The sequence below is a fragment of the Panthera pardus genome, unplaced genomic scaffold, assembly GCF_024362965.1.
Source record: "Panthera pardus isolate Hobbes unplaced genomic scaffold, ASM2436296v1 HiC_scaffold_3, whole genome shotgun sequence".
NCBI lineage: Eukaryota > Metazoa > Chordata > Mammalia > Carnivora > Felidae > Panthera > Panthera pardus.
In genome coordinates this window covers 30,386,810-30,406,986 of record NW_026526876.1, presented here as the reverse complement: position 1 = coordinate 30,406,986, position 20,177 = coordinate 30,386,810, and the positions used below count along the sequence as shown (strand labels likewise).

At 39.5% G+C, this 20,177-nt stretch overlaps 1 protein-coding gene and 1 long non-coding RNA gene across 24 annotated transcripts in view; one reads left to right on the top strand and one right to left on the bottom strand.

The window, feature by feature from the left end:
* LOC109261897 (RAD52 motif-containing protein 1) overlaps positions 1-20,177 on the bottom strand; it is a 104,589-nt gene that overhangs the window by 61,662 nt on the left and 22,750 nt on the right. For 6 of the 22 annotated variants that reach the window (XR_008418612.1, XM_053892444.1, XM_053892441.1 and 3 more), the window contains 5 exons: positions 19,306-19,377; positions 15,390-15,461; positions 14,590-14,670; positions 3,803-3,874; positions 3,165-3,239 (listed from right to left, as the gene is read on the bottom strand). The exons of 4 other annotated variants lie outside the window; for them this stretch is intronic. Coding sequence is in view for 12 of the 18 variants with exons in the window: in XM_053892444.1 (XP_053748419.1) it covers positions 3,165-3,239; positions 3,803-3,874; positions 14,590-14,670; positions 15,390-15,461; positions 19,306-19,377 (372 nt within the window). In the remaining 6 variants the exon portion in view is untranslated. Of the gene's footprint in view, positions 1-3,164; positions 3,240-3,802; positions 3,875-12,058; positions 12,151-14,589; positions 14,671-15,389; positions 15,462-19,305; positions 19,378-20,177 lie in introns of those variants that run through there. 12 more of the 22 variants (XR_008418614.1, XR_008418617.1, XM_053892447.1 and 9 more) reach the window with 10 other exon arrangements.
* Positions 12,310-14,680, top strand: LOC128774184 (uncharacterized). 2 transcript variants are annotated; one of them, XR_008418635.1, is made up of 3 exons: positions 12,310-12,372; positions 13,756-13,900; positions 14,592-14,680. It is a non-coding gene; the product is annotated as an uncharacterized LOC128774184 (long non-coding RNA). The 2 variants fall into 2 exon arrangements; XR_008418634.1 differs by lacking the exon at positions 12,310-12,372 and having other exon boundaries at positions 13,593-13,900.

Here is a 20,177-nt window from a genome sequence, read left to right as displayed (position 1 = left end):
CAGGTCATGATCTCATAGTCTGTGATTTCAGGCCCCACATCAGGCTCTGTGTCTACAGCTCAGAGCCTGGAGCCTGCTTCAGATTCTGTGTCTCCCTCTCTCTCTGCCCCTCCCCCACTTGCACTCTGTCTCTCTCAAAAATACAAAAATAAAAAAAGATAACTGACTATTTAAACAAAAAAAATAATATGGTGTGCTAAAAGTAAAATGTATGAAAACAATAGCACAAAGGTCAGGAGGGGAACAATGGAAGTACACTATTTATTGTAAGGTTCTTATACTATTCATGAAATCATATAATATCATTTGAAGATAGACTGTGATAAGTTAAACATGAACACTACAAACCATTAAACAGCTACTAAAATAACAAAACCTGAGTTGTAACTATTTATCCCCCCACCAAAAAATAATAAAACGTACTAAATCAACCCAAGAGCAGGAAGAAGAAGAAAAAGAAAAAGAAAAGAAACAAAGAACAGATGGGATACATAGAAAAGAGTAGACAGTAGCTTTAAATGTAAGCATATAAATAATTACATTAAATATAAATGGTATAATCACCTAATTAAAAGATAGAGTTGTCATACTGGATAAAAAAGCAAAAGCCAACTATATGCTGTCTATAAGATTCATCTTCAATACAAAGATATAAGTAGGTTAAAAATATGGAAGAAATTATGCTTTGCTAACACTAATCAAACGAAACCTTGAGTGGCTATATTTACTATAGGACAAAGTCAATTTCAAAGCAAAGATATTACCAGGGATAAATGAGGTTATTCCATTGTGATAGAAATGTCAACTATTAGAAAAGACATAACTTAAGAATTTATGTATCTGATAATAGAACTTCCAAATATATTAAGGAGAATAGGAAAGAGAGACACATAAGCACTCAATTATAGTTGGAGATTTCAATATCCCTCTCTCAATAATTGACAGAAAAAATATATAGAAAATGAGTAATGATACATCAGACTTGAAAAATACTACCAACCTACTTGACCTAGTTGACATTTATAGAATACTCCACACCAAATCAGCAGACTACATATTTTCTTTCAAGTGGACACATAATATTTATCAAAATAGGCCATATTCTCATCTATTACCAGAATTCATTGGCTATAAAACAAGCCTCAATAAATTTAAAAGGATTTCAGTCATCCAACATATTGTTCTGTGACCACAATGGAATTAAATAACAAATTAACAGATCTGTAAAATCTCCAAATATTTAGAAACTAACCAACACACTCCTAAGTAACCCTATTGGTCAAATAAGTCAAAATGGATATTAGAAACTATTTTGTACCAACTGAAACTGAAAACACAACATGTCAACATGTGGGATGTTGCTCATATAGTATTCATCTTCCCCAGTGTCCACTTTTAAGAAACTAGAAAAAGAAAAGGAAATTCATCACTGAGTAAGGAGAGAAAATGGAATGATAAAGATCAAAGCAGAAATTTTTGAAAAGGAAAACAAAAATAGAGAAGTCAGTGTAATGAAAAGGCACTTTTTAGAGAAGATAAGTAAAACTGATAAACTTCTGGCCAGATTTATCAAGAAAAGACAAGAGAAGACACAAATTATCAATATCAAAAATGAGAGGAATGACATCACTACAATTCTACAGATACTAAAAGGATAATAAGGGATTATTATAAAATACTTTATGTCAATAACTTCAAGATGAAATAGATTCCCTGAAAGACATGAACTACTCAAAAAAATAAAGTATGTAATTTAAGTAGCACTATTACAAAAATAAAATCTGTAGTTTAACACTTTCTCACAAAGAAAGCTTCAAGCCCACATGGCTTCACTGGTGAATTCTAGCAAACATTTAAGGAAAAAATAATGCCAATTCTGCACAAACTGTACTAGAGAATTGAAGAGAGGGGAATACTTCCCAACTCAATTTTAAGGCCAACATTCACCTTATGAAAAATAGATAAAGACATTAGAAGAAAGGATAGATAGAAGATCTCATATACTGCTGGCTGGAATGCAAAATGGTACATCCACTTTAGAAAACAGGTAAGCAGTTTCTTAAAAAGTTAAATATACACTCAGCATATGATGTAGCAATCCTGCCATTAGGTATTTTACCACCTGCCCCCCTCCCCCAATGAAAACATATGCTCACACGAAGACCTGCATGTAAGTGTTTTAAGCAACTTTATTCATAAAGGCCAAAAAGCTAGAAACAACTCAAATGCCCATTAACTGATGAATGCATAAACAAACTGGTATATCCTCACAACTGCAATACTACTCGGCAATAAAAAGGAAATGAACTACTGACATGTGCAAAAACATGGATGAGTCTCTGGGGTGCCTGGGTGGCTCAGTCAGATAAGTGACCGACTTTGGCTCAGGCCATGATCTCATGTTCCGCAGGTTCATGCCCTGTATTGGGCTCTGTGCTGACAGAGCCTGGAGCCTGCTTCGGGTTCTGTGTCTCTCTCTCTCTCTCTGCCCCTCTCCTGCTTATGCTCTCTGTTTCTCAAAAATAAATAAACGTTAAAAAAGTTAAAAAAAAAAACAAACATGGATGAATCTCAAAAGGATTATGCTGAAAGGAACCAATCACAGAAGACTGCATACTGTATGATTTCATTTATTTATTTTTTTTAATGTTCATTTATTTTTGAGAGAGAGAGAGAGATGGAGTGCAAATGGGGAAGGGGTAGAGAGACAGGGAGACACAGAATCCGAAGCAGGCTCCAGGCTCTGAGCTGTCAGGACAGAGTCCGATGCAGGGCTTGAACTCACAGACCGCGAGATCATGACCTGAGCTGAAGTCGGACGCTTAACTGCCTGAGCCACCCAGGTGCCCCTTGTATGATTTCATTTATAAGACACTGTAGAAAAGGCAAAACTATAGGGACAAAAATTAGGTTGGTGGTTGCCAGGGCTGGTGGTGAGAAAAGGGGATTGGCTGCAAAGGCACATAGGGGCCTTTTGGGGTGACAGAAACGTTCTACGTCTCAAATGTGGTGGTGGTTACATAACTACACGTTTGTCAAAACTCATCAAACTGTATGCTTAAAAAGAGTAAATTTTATACCTCAATAAATCTGACTTAAGAAAACAATAAAACAAATCTAAGTAAACAACTAAGTGAAAATACACATAAGAAAAATCAACTTACAGTGTTTCCAATTCAACGGTCATCATGAGGATGCTCTCAACTGTTGTAAGTGACACCTGTGTTGATCCCATGTCTCTGAAGGAGAAAGCCCAAACATGCGTGATTTGAACCCAAGGATAAAAATTCTGTACCTAAAAAGATACTTAGCAACATGTGATTACTTCAATTCTGGCTTCTTTGTCAAGTCAGCTCAAGAGTTTTCTTGCTATGGACAATAATTTCAGAAAGCTCCCAATGAAGACATTTTATGTGCATCATCAAATTAATCACCTTGGTGCTCAACAGTACAATCCTTTTTACTCTTATCCTCATTTTCATTCTCAGTTGCATCCACCTCTCTTGATTAGTCTTTTTTTCTTTTAATATACACCTTACTCCACTTTCCACTTTGAGATAAATGGTATTTCTACCTACATCTACAAGTCCCATGTCTGTTATGTGTTCTTCAATACTACTCCTTCCTCTGCAGGCTATCTTGCCCATATACGTTTTTTCTTTGCTAATAATGCTTATTTCAATAACCCAGTTAAAATTTAAATTACGACTTTTTAACCAAAACGCAAAATACTTAATCTTTTGATGACAACAAAAAAGATCAGAAATCATCTCATGAGCCATGAGATTGTTGCAATACTTACAAATATTTTAATGCTGGCAACTTAAAAAGATAGGAATCTTCAACAGTTGACAGAGGGTTACGACTGATAATTCTGAAAAATGCAATGGAATTAAAATTATCTGCATTTCCAGTAATGACTACCATGAAAGTTTATGTTCATTTTGGGGGTATGGAACTGGAAGGTGAAAACTAATCATTTTCTGCCTTTGCCTATAAATCACCCTTAGATTCTGTAAAGCACTCTTCCTTTGGGAACTACCCAGCTCTCTGGACGATAAAGTGGAGAACAGAAAGAGGAAAAAAAAAATTTTTTTTTTTTACGTGGACAGCAAAGCAAAGATATGCCAAAGAACTTTTTGGGCTGAAAATCCTAGAAGTGACTATGCTGGTAGGAAGCCCAGGCTCTGTAGGAAATACTGTTTCTAGTGTCCTCTGTAATTCTAGGTGCTTTTCCTTTATCTCTAGAAATGTAAAAAATTCCACAGTTTAAAACACCCGGTTAAAGACAAAAATAGGACCAATTCCTCAGTTTGGGGGCCAAAGACAAAGGGATTAATCTAAGAGGAAATGGTGAAAGCTATACCCCCACCATGTGTATTCTCCTATGACAGCCTTTGTTAGGTGGCATATGATCCCATTTCCTTATCCATCTCCTGGACTGCCAGCTCCTTGAGGGCAGGGACCATACTCTATTGTCATTTTTGTCCCTGTGCCTGACAGAGTGCTTGTTATTTACTAGTTACTTAGTGAAGGCTTGTTGAATAAATAACTTTTTGTCACTGCTTGACACAAGTTTTTATTCCAAAATGCCGAGTAGATTTTCTTCTCAGTTCTTTACAGCAAAAATAAAGTGAAGGAAACAGGAAGAAAGAAAAGAAAATCTGCCTTTAGGTTGACTCTGCTCAAGAATCATCACTGTACTTTTGCAAAATTATAAGGATAATCATCACAACCAATACTATTGAGCCATAGGGCATCTGTGATCAGCATTTCACATTTAAACCTCACAATAACCTTATGTGATAGATACATCATTACCCCATTTTACAAGTGAGGAAACTGAAGTACAGAGAGGTTGTATAATTTGTCCCAGTTTGTCAAGCCAGTCAAGAAGCAGAGCTGGAATCTGAACTCAGTTCTGACTCCAAAGCCTGTATTTAACTTGTATGAAAAAAAAAGGGGGTTTAAAATAGCCGTTACCTTAAACTTAACTTTGAGAGCATTAAATATAGAAACACTTTGCTGAACTTCATCTCTCCATCTGGGAGAGCTTCTCTAAGAATTACATTTTCTATTTTTATTCCTTTCCTCTAATCATCTCCCATGATTAAGTATTTAATTAGCCTGTGATCATTGAGACTTTAGAGATTTCATTTTTTATTTTTGTATTCTATTTTTTGAGAGAGAGAGTACAAGAGTATGAGTGAAGGAGAGGCAGAGGAAGAGAGAGAGAGAGAATCCCAAGCAGGCTCCATGCCCAGTGCAGAGCCTGACATGGGGCTTGATCCCATGACCGCAAGATCATGACCTGAGCCGAAATCAAGAGTCAGGCAGTTAACTGAGCCACCCAGGTGCCCTGAGACTTTAGACATTTTAAAGCCCTGTTACAGGTGAATCAGTGAAAATGAGAAAGGAAGGACGTCTGAAAATTCATCCTTCCATAAAAGCAACAACAACAACAAAAAACTAGCAAAAATGGTCAAAATCAACTTTCTCAGAACTTTGGAAATTTTAACCAATGGGCTTGCAGCAACCCGGAGAGCATTTATTAAAGAAAAAATTACTAATTTCTATGAGAACAGTGAGCTCTGTTGTTTTAACTTGTCCTCAACCTCTGCTCTCCATCCTGATGGTAGCCTTAAAAATTGCCCACATCCCAGGGGAACAGAATGGAGCTCAAGTTCCTTAAAGCCTCATTCCCAAGGAACAAACTGTCATTGTTTTACCTGTCTAGTGGGGTCCCTAAAAAACTTCACTTGAAAGCCTTGCCCTTGACCTCACTGAGAACTGCACAGTGCTAAAATAGCCTCTTCCCAAGGGGCATTTTTTGAAAACAATTATAGATAAATGTTTTAATCTGGCAGCTATGTGAGGCAATTGATAACAAGACAAAAAATAGCCTAAACAAAAAGCCTAAAAGGAAAAAGCTGAGAAATGAGATGTCCATAGGGACTTTGAAATGCTCCAACATCTTCCTGGGTAACTAGAAGACCACAAGACATATTCCTGGGAATGTAGAAAAAAAAACCTTAGCACTAATAAATGAGTTCAGCAAGGTTACAGGACACAAGATCAATATGTAAAAATTAGCTTTATTTCTATACATCAGCAATGACTATTCCAAAAATAAAATTAGAAAAACAATTCCACGTATAACAGTACTCAAAAGAACAAAATACTTAGGAAAACATTTAACCAAAGAAGTGCAAGAATCACACTAAAAACCACAAAACGTTGTTGAAAGAAATTAAAGAAGATTGAAATAAATGTAAAGATATGCCATGTTCACGGATCAGAAGAAAATATTGTTAAAATGGCACTATACCCCAAATTGAACTGTGGTTTCAGTATAATCCCTATCCAAACCCCAACTGACTTCTTTCCAAAAATTGGCAAGCTAATTCTAAAATCTGTATGTCAATTCAAGGGACCGAGAATAGCCAAAATGATCTTTTTAAAAAAAAAAAAAGTTTATCTATTCATTTTGAGAGACAGCGAGCATACACACCCGTGCAGAAGAGCAAACATGAGCGAGTGTGAGTGGGGAAAAGTGTGAGCAGGGGAGGGGCAGAGGGAGAAGGAGAGGGAGCATCCCAAGCAGGCTCCATGCTGTCAGTGCAGATTGCAACACGGGGTTCCATCTCACAAACCATGAGGTCATGACCTGAGCTGAAATCAAGAGCCGGCCACTTAACCAACTGAGCTACCCGGGTGCTCCAAAACGATTTTGACACAGAACAACAAAATGGGAAGACTCACACGCCCTGGTTTCAAAACCTACTTCAAAACTACAGTAATCACGGTGTGGTACTGGCAAAAGAACAGACATGTAAGTTGATGGAACAGAACTGACAGTCCAGGAACAAATCCTCACATTTATGGCCCACTGATTTTCAACAAGGGTGCCAACACCATTCAACGTGGGAAGACTAGTCTTTTCAAATGATGCTGGGACAACCGTATATCCCCATACCAAATAATGTAGTTGGATTCCTACACTTCACACCATATATAAATATTAACTCAAAATGAGTCAAAGACCTAAATGGAAGAGCTCAAGCTATAAAACTCTCAGGAGAGAAATCTTTATGACCTTGGATTTAGGCGCCAGTTTCTTAGACATGACACAAAAAGCACAACAAACCAAAGGAAAAATAGATAAACTGGACTTTATTTAAAAATAAAAAAACAACCCAAAACTATCATATGTCTGATACAAGTCTAGTATCCAGAACATCCAGAATATATAAAGAACTCTTAAAACTCAGTAAAAAGACAAATAATCAAATGTTTAAATGGGTAAAGGATTTGAAGAGACATCTCGCCAAAGAAAATACATGAATGGCCAATAAGCACATGAAAAGATGCTCAATGTCTTAGGTCATTAGGGAAATATAAATCAAAGCTACAATGAGATACTACTCTACACTCACTAAGATGGCTATGATCGAACAGAGAGACAATGATAAGTGGTAGCAAGATTTGGGGAAACCAGAATCTTCATACATTGGTGGGAATGTAAAATGGTGTAGTCACTGTGGAAAACAGTTCGGCAGTTCTTCAAAAGGGTTAAATATAGAGTTACTACATGACCCAGCAATTCCACTCTTAGGTATGTACCCAAGAGAATTAAAAACATATGACCACACAAAAACTTGTACATGAATACTCATAGCAGCATTATTCACAATAGCCAAAAAGTCAAAATAATCCAAATGTCCAATAACTCACGAATGGATGAACAAAATGTGACTGGAGCACCTGGGTGGCTCAGTCGGTTAAGCATCTGACTTTGGCTCAGGTCGTCATCTCACAGTTCATGAGTTCGAGCTCTACATCAGGCTCTGTGGTTTTGGATCCTCTGTCCCCCTCTCTCTCTGCCCCTTCCCCGCTTGTGTGTGCGCTCTCTTTCAAAAATAAATAAACATTAAAAAAAGGAATGAAGTACTGAAACATGCTACAACCGGATAAATCTTGAAGCCAACAAGCCATGTGAAAGAAACTAGACACACATTTCTATGAAATGTCCAGAATAGGCAAATCCATAGGGGCAGAAGGTAAATTAGTTGTTGCCAGGGGCCTGGGAGGAGGGGAGAATGGGGAGTAAAGGCTGATGGGTATGGTATTTCTTTCGAGGGGGGCGATGACAATGTTCTGGATTAGCAGTGATTATTGTCTATCAAAGTATACCATTGGACTATATACTTTATAATGTTGCATATTCTATTATGCGGACTATATCTCAATTTGAAGAAAAAAAAAAAAAGAACCATGTTGTGATAAATAGAGAACCAGTTGCCAGAAGATCAAACATGTTAGTAGGTGGAGAAAAGGGGAGCGAAGATTCAAACTCTTCCACGCGGAGGTCAGAGGGAGTTAGCGGTGCGGCTGGGAGCCATGCATTTTTGTTCTTGCCTTGGAAACTCCCCTATTCTTCCTATTCCAGCCCCTTCTTCTACGTTTTTTCAGGCCCATTAACATGTCGGGTTTGTGTAACACTAGTTAATATCCAGTCAGACGATGTTATGAAGAGAAAGAACGTGAGTGTCACATGTCTGGTTAAACACAGTTCCTCAACCTTGAGGCTCCGAATGTCCTTTGGCTTTGAAAACATAAAAATGGCATTAATACCTACAAGCTTACTGGCGGGCTCTGTGCAAGTAACCTCTTCCACGTGTGTGTCTTCCCCTGCCCACTTCTCCCCGCCCCTGCTCCCCCCCCCCCCCCCCGCTCCCTATTAAGAAAAACTATGAAGAATTATGCAGCCAAAACAATTTACTAGTTTGTTATCCTTCCCCCCAACTATCTCAGTGCTCTACCCCCACTGTCCCCCCCTCTTTCCTGGTAGCTCACCCATGGCCTTATACCCATCGGCTCGGTGCTTCCTCTTACCCAGGCAGCCCTCCTGCTGAGATGAATGCCCTGTGTTTATCTGTAGTGAAAACAAAATACAGGCCACTCCAAGTTATCCTATCTCCTCCTGTCTTTAGTGCCGCCTTCTCTTCATGGAGCTATTGTGCCTGAGCCAAGGGGAGAATGAGAACTGACCCGACAGGTTACATCTGCTGGACCGACAGCAATTGTCTTTCCACAGACTGCGATACGAACGAACGGTGGACGCTGCACTAGACATCATCTCCATTTCCGTTCAATTCCCTCATTTTACAGATAAAACGTGTGCTGACTCAGTCTATTGGCTTTTGGATATTCGTGGGCTTATCTTTATGGGAGTAAAACATAACAACAGTTATCCTCAAAGACTGTCTCATAATCAAAGTTGAAGAAATACTGTTCTAGATATTTTTTTGTTTTTTAAAAAACTCTATCTTATTTGAAGAGGAAAACTCAAGTATTTTTGCAAAAGCTTTCCGTTGCAGAGCAACGGGACAGACTAAAGGTAGCTCACAAAATAAGGGAACATTTCTTACGTGTTATTTTTTTTTTCTCCAAATTCTTCTACAGAGGTCCAGACAGATGGGCTACGTTTCCTTTCTATTAACTGAGGAGACAGAGAAGACTTGAGGACTGAAGCTTGTCACCACTGTCCTGAATGTACTGAAATCCTAACAGCTTTGGCTGAAAAAATGTCCAAAGCAGGCAGTGAAAATACATTTCAAATAGGACAGACTCCAAACTCTCTATGCTGGAATCCCAAGGCATGGAGGGAAAACTGGCTCCTTGGAGGAAAGCAGTTGAAGAAATAAGTAGAGTGATCTAGACCCTATTCCAGTATGTTTGAAGTACTTGGGGATAGAATAACCCCTTTCCTTTATTCATCTACATAGGTCCATGTGCCATGAGAACATGACTCCCCATGCGAAGCTCCTCAATACAAGACATCTAACGGCATCACGTAGATCCTTTCTCAGGGGTTGGGCGGGGGGAGGGGCGAAGCCTAAAGAATCTGAAATGGTGAGCCCATGTTTTAATTCAAGTTCTGAGAACAGCCTTGAAGAGGAGTTTCTGGCAGTGAGGAACAGCCCAAGAAGCAAGGGCCCCGGAATCAGGCAGACCTAGGTCTGAATTCTGGCTGTCACTTCCTGGTGAAGGGACTTAAGTAACGAACGTCTCCGAGTCTTTTTAGCAGCATTTACCTCATAAGGCAACTTGAGGATTAAAGGAAAGAGCATGTGCAAAGCACCTAGCATAAGGCTGGGCACAGAGTGGGTGCCTAGCAGTGACGATGTGATATTTGCACCAGGCGGTGAGCAGGAAGCCTGGGGATGCCCATAGGTGGCATGGCCAGGAGCTCCCGAAGCATAGGGAAAAGGAGCTCCCTGCTCGAAAGGTCCTATTCCAGTGAGAAGCTGACTCCAAGGGACGACGCCCAAAAGGCCGGTTGTCATTCAGGTCCTACCTAGTGCCAGGGAATGCGGAATTGTATTACTCGCGAAGCTTCTTAAGTGGTTCTGTCACTTATTGACAGTGTGAACCTAGGCAAGTCACCCGATGTCTCTGAGTTTCAACTTCCTCATCCCCGAAATGAGGATGATACTACCTGTATCACAAGAGTTGCTGGAAAAACGAAAATGAAGTGCCGTGTGAGGGGCCACGTCCGGAGCATTTCCCACGTGCCAAGCTCTATTCTAAGAGTTTAAGACACACTGTCTTACTTGCAGCACAAGCGAAAGGTCTCAGCGTAGTGCCGGAGCGCAGTAAATACCTAACAGAGGTAGGTATTAAAGAAATGATATGGGGCAGAGGAGCAACTACCATGCTTCCCAGAGAAAGAAGATGCCTTGGCATATACGTGGGAAGAATCAGAGGCAGCTGGGAGAAGAAAAGTAACAGTTGGGTATGACTATCGCAAAGCTTCTGAACTACCACACACGGAAAATAATAAAAGTTACCCTAAATCACCCCAAAAGGACAGCCCTGAGTTGTCATCTTCATCCTTAACGTTGATGCCTTTCTGAATCTGAGAAGAAGCTGCCAGGATTTCCAGTACATACCAAAAAGCGATGACAATATCCTGAAGTGTGTCAACTTGTGTGGGCACGCAGCCGTCTAAAAGGAAGCAGATGGCGGTTGACTGGGGGAGCGTTAGGGCGTCAATGTGACTGCGGCTCGACTTTGCCTTCAGAGGGTGGCCACACCTACCTCAACGATATTCTCAACAATAATTCAAAAGGGGTAAGGCTTAGATTTTCCTTATTCTCCCTTAGAGCTTATGTTCTTGGCACAATACTGATGCGCCACAGACGAGCCAGCATGTGAATGTGCTCTATCCCGATAAGGTACAGCCTTTCTACATCGTAGAGTCCTTCGGCTTCTAAACTCATGGAGCTCGTACTGTTAGAAGCAATGAAGTGAATTTTTTAAAATAAGCCATCGGTCTGCACCTGTGTAGGTGAATGAAGGAGAAGCACTTTAAAGTCAGGAAAAAAAAAGTATACTTAACATTTAGGATTATCAACCACTGCTGGTTTTCCATAATATATTTCATTCCTGATTTCATCTGAAAGAAATAGGATTATTACTACCATTCAAAAAGTGGTACCTTATTAATAAACTCTTGGCATGGCTTTGAGGTGGATTTCAGATTCAAAATAGACTTTACCACACCGCTAACGTGTTCACTCAGTGTTTATCAATAACTTAAGAGGCTTCATTCAAAAAACTTACTGAGATAGAATTACCTGAAACCCAGGGGTGTATCGAGGCCTTGTAGGGTCTGGACCTCATCTACTTTGGGAAATCCTGCCTCATCAAAACATGCAAAATTATGCGTACAGGAACTGCGAGGGTCCCTCCCAAGACTTTGGAAGGGGCCTATGTAAGTGAGAAGACCTGAAGTTTAAGCTTCAGTCAGTTCAAGATAAATCCACCTCAGCTGGGGCCCAAAAGGTTTACAAACTTATTTAATGCTGGAGAAAATATTGTTTCAACTTATAAACACCCCAGTAATTAAGTCACATAGGTAATAACGTGACTGAATTCACGGGATGGCATCTCCCTTGCGCATGCTCTCTTTCTCTCAGAATAAATAAACGTTAAAAAGAAAAAAGAAAAGTTTGGCCCCAAACAAGGAGCCCAACCTCCAATACACACTTACTGTACTGTGATAATTTTTTGGAAGTTAACTGTGAATTCGTTTTAGTAGTACAGCTCTATTCAAACCACATTGAAAGGGCGGGCCTACGCCGGCTGACTCCATCTTGTTCTGTGTCCTTCACCTTGACCACACCTCCTCCCCTTGAGTAACCCCCCCCCCCAACTGCCTAACAGCACTCTTCCCCAGGACCCTTCCCCAGCCAATCAGCTGAGGCCACAGCCATTACCTCACCAACTGCCCCTAGGCCCCATAAAACCTTTGTCCTTTTGAAACTGGCTCTCTCTCCCCGGTATCTCACCTCTGCATCAGTGCAGGTAGGGGATTGAGCTCGAGCTAGCTCGAATAAAGGCTCTTTTGCTTTTACATCGGACTCGGCTCCCTGGCGGTATTTGGGGATCACGAATTCTGGGCATAACACACATGACATGAGTATTAATTTATTCTCAATACCAGCTAGCTCTGGTTCTTTAATTACCTTTTTCTGTCATGTAAGATCGATGAGGGAGCATGAGGCAAGTTGAGGGCAAGATACAAGTTAGCACATGCCCCCGCCCCAGGTGGGATATGTGTGATTCTGGCTGCTCGAGGACAAAGGAAAGGAAAGAAAACAAATGGTTAACTGATAAGAGATCTCAGTCGGGCAAGATAGGAGTTTCCATCAGTTTACAAATATCTTAGTAAATTACAAGAAAAAGGCAATCTTATCAATAGCCTAATCTCCAGAAACCTACAGAATCAGCTTCCTGGAGCCCCCACATCACCCCTCCATAGTGATATGGGGAACAAAGGCAAGAAGGAAATCTCAGGTAAAATTAAATTTCCTTATAACCTGCAGCCTATTGACAGATACTTGAGGCAGGCAAATAAAATATTTCTCCAGGAACTCCCTACTGTCTTAATGCTTTGCTAGAGGGAAAAACAACCTTAGCTTGACAATAGCAAGGCCTCTGGTATCTTAGGAGTCCTCTTTCACATATCACAGTCCCTCTGGAGACTTCCCTTTTGACTTGACCTCCCAATTCCATAGCATATAACCTGTCACTCTTCACAACCCCAGCGCAGTTCTTTCTGCCCACGGTCCTGTCCCTGTGCTTTAATAAAATCACCTTTTTTGCACCAAAGACATGTTCAAGAATTCTTTCTTGGCCGTCGGCTCCCGACTCCCCACCATCTCCCCAAAACTTCATCAAGATGAACGTGGAAACTCAACACAAGCAAGTTGTTGCCTTTTCCACAACAAATCTTTTCTATTCCACAACCATCCCCTACTTTGTCACCCCCTAGCTCGTTACCCTGCTGCACTGATGCCAGCATGGCTCACATACGTTTTCCCATCAACGGCCATCTTTTTCTCCTTCCAGTATGAAAGATTCTTGGGGACAGTCCCTGTGTATTCTTTGTACCCCCAGTACTTAGTACACTGTCGACATAGAGTGCGCGTGGCACTGAGTGTTTTTCAATGAATTCATTCATTGTTATCAACGGATTCCACCCTATTTTGTCCTGTATTGCCTACCTAACTATGAAATTCAGATTCTTCGAAGAGACTCTCGGTGTTATAAGATGCTTAGTAGAGGTGGTGAGTTTTAAGACATTATATTGACACCACTAAAACCTCTTGGTGGAGAAACTCAATGAGCCCGTTCTCTGGCATGCCGGCAAAACAAAAAACTGACCCTCAGTATTCTTTCCCCAAGTTAGGCATCAGCAAATTAATGAGAGGAGAGAGGAGGCCCCTGCTCTTGGGCACCCGCAGGAACTTACTCCAGCTCCGGACACACCGTAAACACTTTCATCTAACGGAAGATAAGCTGTGAAATCGGATTTCTGAACCACAAGACAGTAAGACAGTCTTTTCCAGCGTCTGCTTTAGAGGAGGGTCTTCAACCTTGAGTCTAAAAATCCCCCTCAGGCCACTGAACATGTCCAGTATGATTTGCTTTTTTACAGAGAAATCACAGAATTTTCCGGCTGAAAGGGAATAACACACTTCTTAATTGAAGAGTGGTCAGGAAAGAAAACACATGGAGAGCAGTGCCCTGTGGCAGGCATTCAGGAGTTCTTTCTGCTTTCCTGATGGCTCAAGAAGCACCCACACCTTTTGCTGCCTGGAGAACTCTGTGCTAAACTTCGTTCTTTGAAGTTCTCTTTTGCATAGGAAACTTGCACATGAGCAGGAATCAAAGTTAAATTCAAAAGTGGATTTCAAGGACCATGCACACCTTGGGGAAGCATCACTGTCACGAATTCCCATGATAATACTGACTTGGGTGTTACTTGCTTGGGGCTTTCATTGCCCACACAAAGCTGGGTATGAGGGAGGGCAGAGAGTGCCATTTAGGAGTTAAGACAAGTCTCTTGGCCTCTTTGTACCTTAGTTTCCTCATTTGAAAAAAAAAATGGATTTTAAGACCTACTTTCCAGAATTCATACTGGGTTTATTAACACACACCTAACCAATCACTGTATGATATTTTTACATGTAGTTTTTTTTTTTTTTTTTACATGTATTCATTTTCTATTTCACTTACAGTTTGTGTAAAAACGGCATTCCATGCCAGGCCTGAAATGTTCCAAAGCTCAGTTCGGTGAGTAAATTGCAACCAAGATTTCTACACACACACACACACACACACAAAAACAAGACAAACAAAGAGAAAAAAAAGATATTCTTTCAGAATATTTATCCTTTGGCAGTGATTCTAATTTATAGATAATGAAACATAACCACAATACTCTCTCCATACACTAAAGAAATCTCACTATGAAAGATACTTGCCTTTTTAAAAAAATATTTGCATGAAAGATTTATACTTTCATGTTTATACATGTGGTGCATTAGATACAAATCAGTAAATGCTCAATAAATACTTGTGTTAAGTAAGTATTTTTTTCTAGAGAAGTAAGTTTATTTCTCTAGAAAAACGTTTCACAACTTTAGCACTGTTGAGATTTATGGTTGGATAATCTTTGTTATGGGGGGGGGGGGGTGCTGCCCTGTGAACTGTAGGGTGTGACAGCAGCCCTGGCCTCCACCCACTAGATGCCAGGAGCACATCTACAGTCTGACAATCAAAAATGTCTCCAGACACTACCAAGTGTCACCTGGATGCAAAATCACCCTGGCAGAGAACTGCTGCTCTAGAACGATTCACTCTGATCTCTATAATAACTCTCACACCAAACTTTGCCACAGACAAAAAAGATTTGCTACATAATTTTAGTAGCTTTCGACTAATAAAGGTTCATTCATTCCAAATGAATAACAAAGAGGTTTACAATTAAGTTTAATACAAATTCCAAATATAATGAAATTATATTTGTAACTTACATAAGCTTCAAAAAAGGTAGTGATTCAAATGTACGTCTTTCAATAGATTGTATTTTATTGCAGGATAAATCTCTAGGAAAAGGAAAAGGAAAATATTGCCTCAATTAGCTATAAGATATCTAATTAGTAGGATGGTAGTATTGAATAAGTAGCTTTTGGCTAAACTCTGAGTATTAGGAATTGTTAATTGAACCTTCCAGAGCCCCTAACCCTGTCCTCACCTTTCTTAAGAGTCTCACCTTTGTGATCTTCATACATAAAATATACAACTATAGATCTTGATAGATCTTGGAAGTAATGTTTCCTGAGAGCAGAAGAATTGATTAAATGACTTTTTGTGGCCTCATCAATTTCTAAATTATGAGCTCAAAGTTGTGATCGCCACATATAATTTCTAACATTAAAAGGGATATTCTCACATTAGCACACCTTCCTGGTTTAGTTCTATTTCTTGACACCAAGTCAATACCAGAAGAGGTAAAAGATACCTTTTCATTTAACTTGAAAAGAAGTTACTCCTCTAATCAATACCTAACTTTGAACGAACTCAGAATTATATTATCATATTAATAGAAATTTATTTTTGGTTGTACGTTGCCTAAACGGTCTATGAATTTATCAATTGCTTCAGCTGCAAGTGGGGCCAACAAAAAAACAACATGGTCCTGGATTTTTATTTGGAAACACCCATTCTTGATTATGGTTGACCCTCTTATTTCCATGGATTTCAGCCGAGTCCCTCACTTTCCACCTACATGGGTACCACCATCTTCTGACTGGCATTTTCATCTCTGGTCTCTCCCATTCTAATCTATACTGCACACAGTCACCAGATTAATTCTCCAGGAGTGGTTCTCAAATATCAGAGTCACTTGGGAACTTACTCAAGATGCAAATTCTCAGCTCTACTCTGGACTGAGTGAATCAGGAACTGTGGAGGTGGAACCTGTGTTCTGACAAGGCCTCCCGGTGACCCTGGTGCAGTCTAAAGTTTGTCCTAGAGCACTGCTGTGATAACACGGTAGCCTGGCATATCATCCAAGGCCTTCAAAATCCTAAATCCGGCTCTAGTTTCCTACTCTACAGATACCAAAGAAATTTCTCCTGCATTTTGCCTTTCACTCACTCTATCTTGCAAGCATATTCTTCCCAAGATGTCTATCTGATGATACGTCATAGCCATTCAAGGTTCTGTTCAAACAGTATTTCTCTAGTAACTTCCCTGATCCAACTTGAAGTCTTCCCCCCCCTTCTGTGTTCCAAAAACAACTTATACTTCTCATTGCCCAAATCCATTTCTTCCCCTCCCCCTCTCCTCCTCCTCCTTCTCCTTCTTTTAATTTTTTAAAGTAGACTCCACGCCCAACCTAGGGCTTGAACTCACGACCCTGAGATCAAGAGTCGCATGCTCTACTGACTCAGCCGGTCAGGTGCCCCAATTTCTTCTTAATATAGTTATTCTGGCATTCCATTTCCTCTGGGCATAAACTCCATGAAAGTATGGACTAGTCTTGCTCATCTGCGTTGTCTACTGTGTTTAAAACTGATGCATGGACAAAGAACAAACTCAAATATTTATAAAATAAATTAACAGCTGGGTAGTGAGTAGAAGGAGCAAAACGACTGAAAAGAAATGTGGTTTTACGACTTTGTGGCTCCCTCTTCTGCACTTTGTCAGTGCTTCATCATCCATTTAGTGCTTAGGCATTATGGTTTAAGCTTCTGTTTATTTTCCCTGTGAAATCATGAGTTCCTACAAGGGTGGGAAGCCTGTCTTAACCATCTGCATGCCTATGGTACTGGGCATAGGGCCTGTCACATTCTTTTTTAGGTTTTGATTCACATTTTTTTTGAATGAATGAATGAGAACACTTCACCTGACATGAAATAATTGGCTTACAAAGTACCTCATAGTAGAAATAATGAAAGGCCCTATCCATTGCGCAGTTTGTCTCTTTTGGTTTTCTCCAAACTGTGTTTGTAACGTTTGGAGCCCAGATGGCAGAGGTAGCCAAGAAGACCAATACAAAGTGGTTGTCCCCTAAGACTTGGAAGGTTTGATAATTTGAAGGGCTATTTTTAGTGTCATATGAGATTCTTTTTACTCACTACCCTTAAGCCTTCCACATTTGCAAGAAGAATCTATTTTCTAAAGCATATCATTAATAAGGATTAATGAGGGGCGCCTGGATGGCTTAGTCGATTGAGCATCTGACTTCGTTCGGTTCAGGTCATGATCTCACTGCTCATGAATTCGAGCCCCGCATCAGGCTCTGGGCCAACAGCTCAGAGACTGAAGCCCGCTTCGGATTCTGTGTCTCCCTCTCTCTCTGTGCCTACCCTGCTCATACTCTGTCTCTCTCTCTCTCAAAAATAAATAAACATTAAAAAAATTTTTTAAAAAGGATTAATGAAATACACAGCTTTGCATGGCATGGACAAAGAATAAACACTGAACCTCCATAGCAAAGAACATTAATATCTCTGTATGTCTAATGTACAGAGATATATGCAAACATTTCTTCCTTGACAATGAGGCTGGAGAGATGTTTATTCTGTAATTAGCAAAGTTAGAGGCATTTCTGATGTTTGTTTAGTGTAAACATTTCTAACTATACCACTTAACCATCATTATATTTTTAAAGATTTCATTTTTTTTAAGTAATCTCTATACCTAACATGGGGCTCTAACCTACAACCTCGAGATCAAGAGTTGCAGACTCTAATGACTGAGACAGCCACGTGCCCCTTAGCCATCATTTTTTTAATGTTTATTTATTTTTGAGAGAGACAGAGCATGAGTGGGGGAGGGGCAGAGAGAGAGGGAGACAGAATCTGAAACAGGCTCTGGGCTCTGAGCTGTCAGCACAGAGCCCGACACGGGGCTCGAACCCACAAACTGTGAGATCACGACCTGAGTCAAAGTCGGACGCCCAACCAACTGAGCCACCCAGGAGCCCCAACCCCTTAGCCATCATTTTAAACATCTATTTTTATGGTGGCATAAGAATTTCCACACTGATCACAGGAATCTACTCCTGAAGCCAAGTGCACATTGTATGTTAGCTAACTTAACAATAAATGACATAAAAAATAATAATAAAAAAATAAACTAATAAAATTTCCCACACTGAAATCCTTAATCTCTTAATAATTTAATATGTACTTGGTAATACTGCTTACATAATTCACCTGCTTAGTTAAATATTTAATATTTAAATATTTAATTTAGATTAAATTATTTAAAAATTCTGGGTTAATGGCATTCAAATTAATGTAAGTGTTCTATATTTTCTTGTCTTGTAGGTGACAATTTGAGGTTAACTTCAATTCCTCTCATTTTACTAAGCCAACTTTTTCAAACCTTTTCTGTAAAGGCCAGACAGTAAATATTTTAGGCTTTGCAGGCCATATACGGTCTCTGTCACATATTCTCTGTTTCTTTCTCTTCTTTTCTCTTTTACAGCCCTTTAAGAACATGAAAATCATTCTGAACTCATAGGTTGTATCAAGACAGACCATACACAGGATTTGATCCATGGGCCATAAATAATAAATATAAATAAAAGCAGATGGTATATGAACACTTACATAACAAGGTTCATATGGGTGTCCATAATTGCTCAGACTTCATTACCCCTTTTCCTCTACAACTGAAGGGCTTTTTCCTATATCTTGTCTATAAAATTAAAAAGTTGAAAATGCATAGGAGGTATTTAATGCTAGAGATGGGCTGGGTCCCCACAGACTTACAGAGTTATAGAATTTAATAGAGAGAATTATAGAATTCCACTATAGAGAATTATAGAATTCTACTGTTAGAAGAAATTGTTGCAATTATCCAATTTGAACCCTGTATTTTTTAATAAATAATATAACTAAAAACTCATAATAAATGATGAACTGATTAACTTACAAATACTGGAGGGATAGCAGGCCTTCAAATGTGTCTTTATGTAATTCGGTCAGATAATTGTCACTGAGAATTCTGCAAAATGAAAAGGTCATTTCTGGGTCAAAATGCAAAATAACTACAACTATTTGCTACACAGGACCGCTAGATGTGAGAGAAACCTGGGTAATGGTGCCACCAAATACACTAATTCTTATTTAATGTAGGGATGGTGATCTCTGCTGTTTGATTCAAATCTTTTCTTCTCACATACTCCTTTGTCTCTCTCTCTCTCTCTCTCTCTCTCTCTCTCTCTCTCTCACACACACACACACACACACACACACACACACACATACACACACACACCCCTATCCACTCTTCACACCAAAATGTACATTTAATGCCCACTCTCTGGATCACAAAATCTCTGTTAGAACCCAGCCCTGAGTGGCAAAAACAAGGACAGAACTGCCACTTCCTCCTCTCTTTTCCCAAATTTTATTGTGGAAGCCCTATTTATAACCATATCAGTGCTACAAGTAAAGCCATCTAATTTTTTTCCCCAACTAAAAAATATCTGTGAGAACTAAAAATGTGCATAAAATGCACATAACATAAATGCTCAGTTTAATAAGTATAGAGTAAATACCCGTGTAACACTATTTGTTCATTCTACTGTTGGTGGATACTAGATTTTTCTAATTTTTAGTTATTATAAACAGTGCTGCTTTGGACATTTTTCTGTTTATATCCTAGTACACATTTGCCTAAGTTTCTCCAGGATTTAACAGGGGTACAAAATTGTCTTCCTAAGAGGTTGTGCTATTTCAAGCTGGCAGATTGAAACATGCCAAGTCTCTACCAAACTCCAAACTCCACCAAAGTCCCTAAGG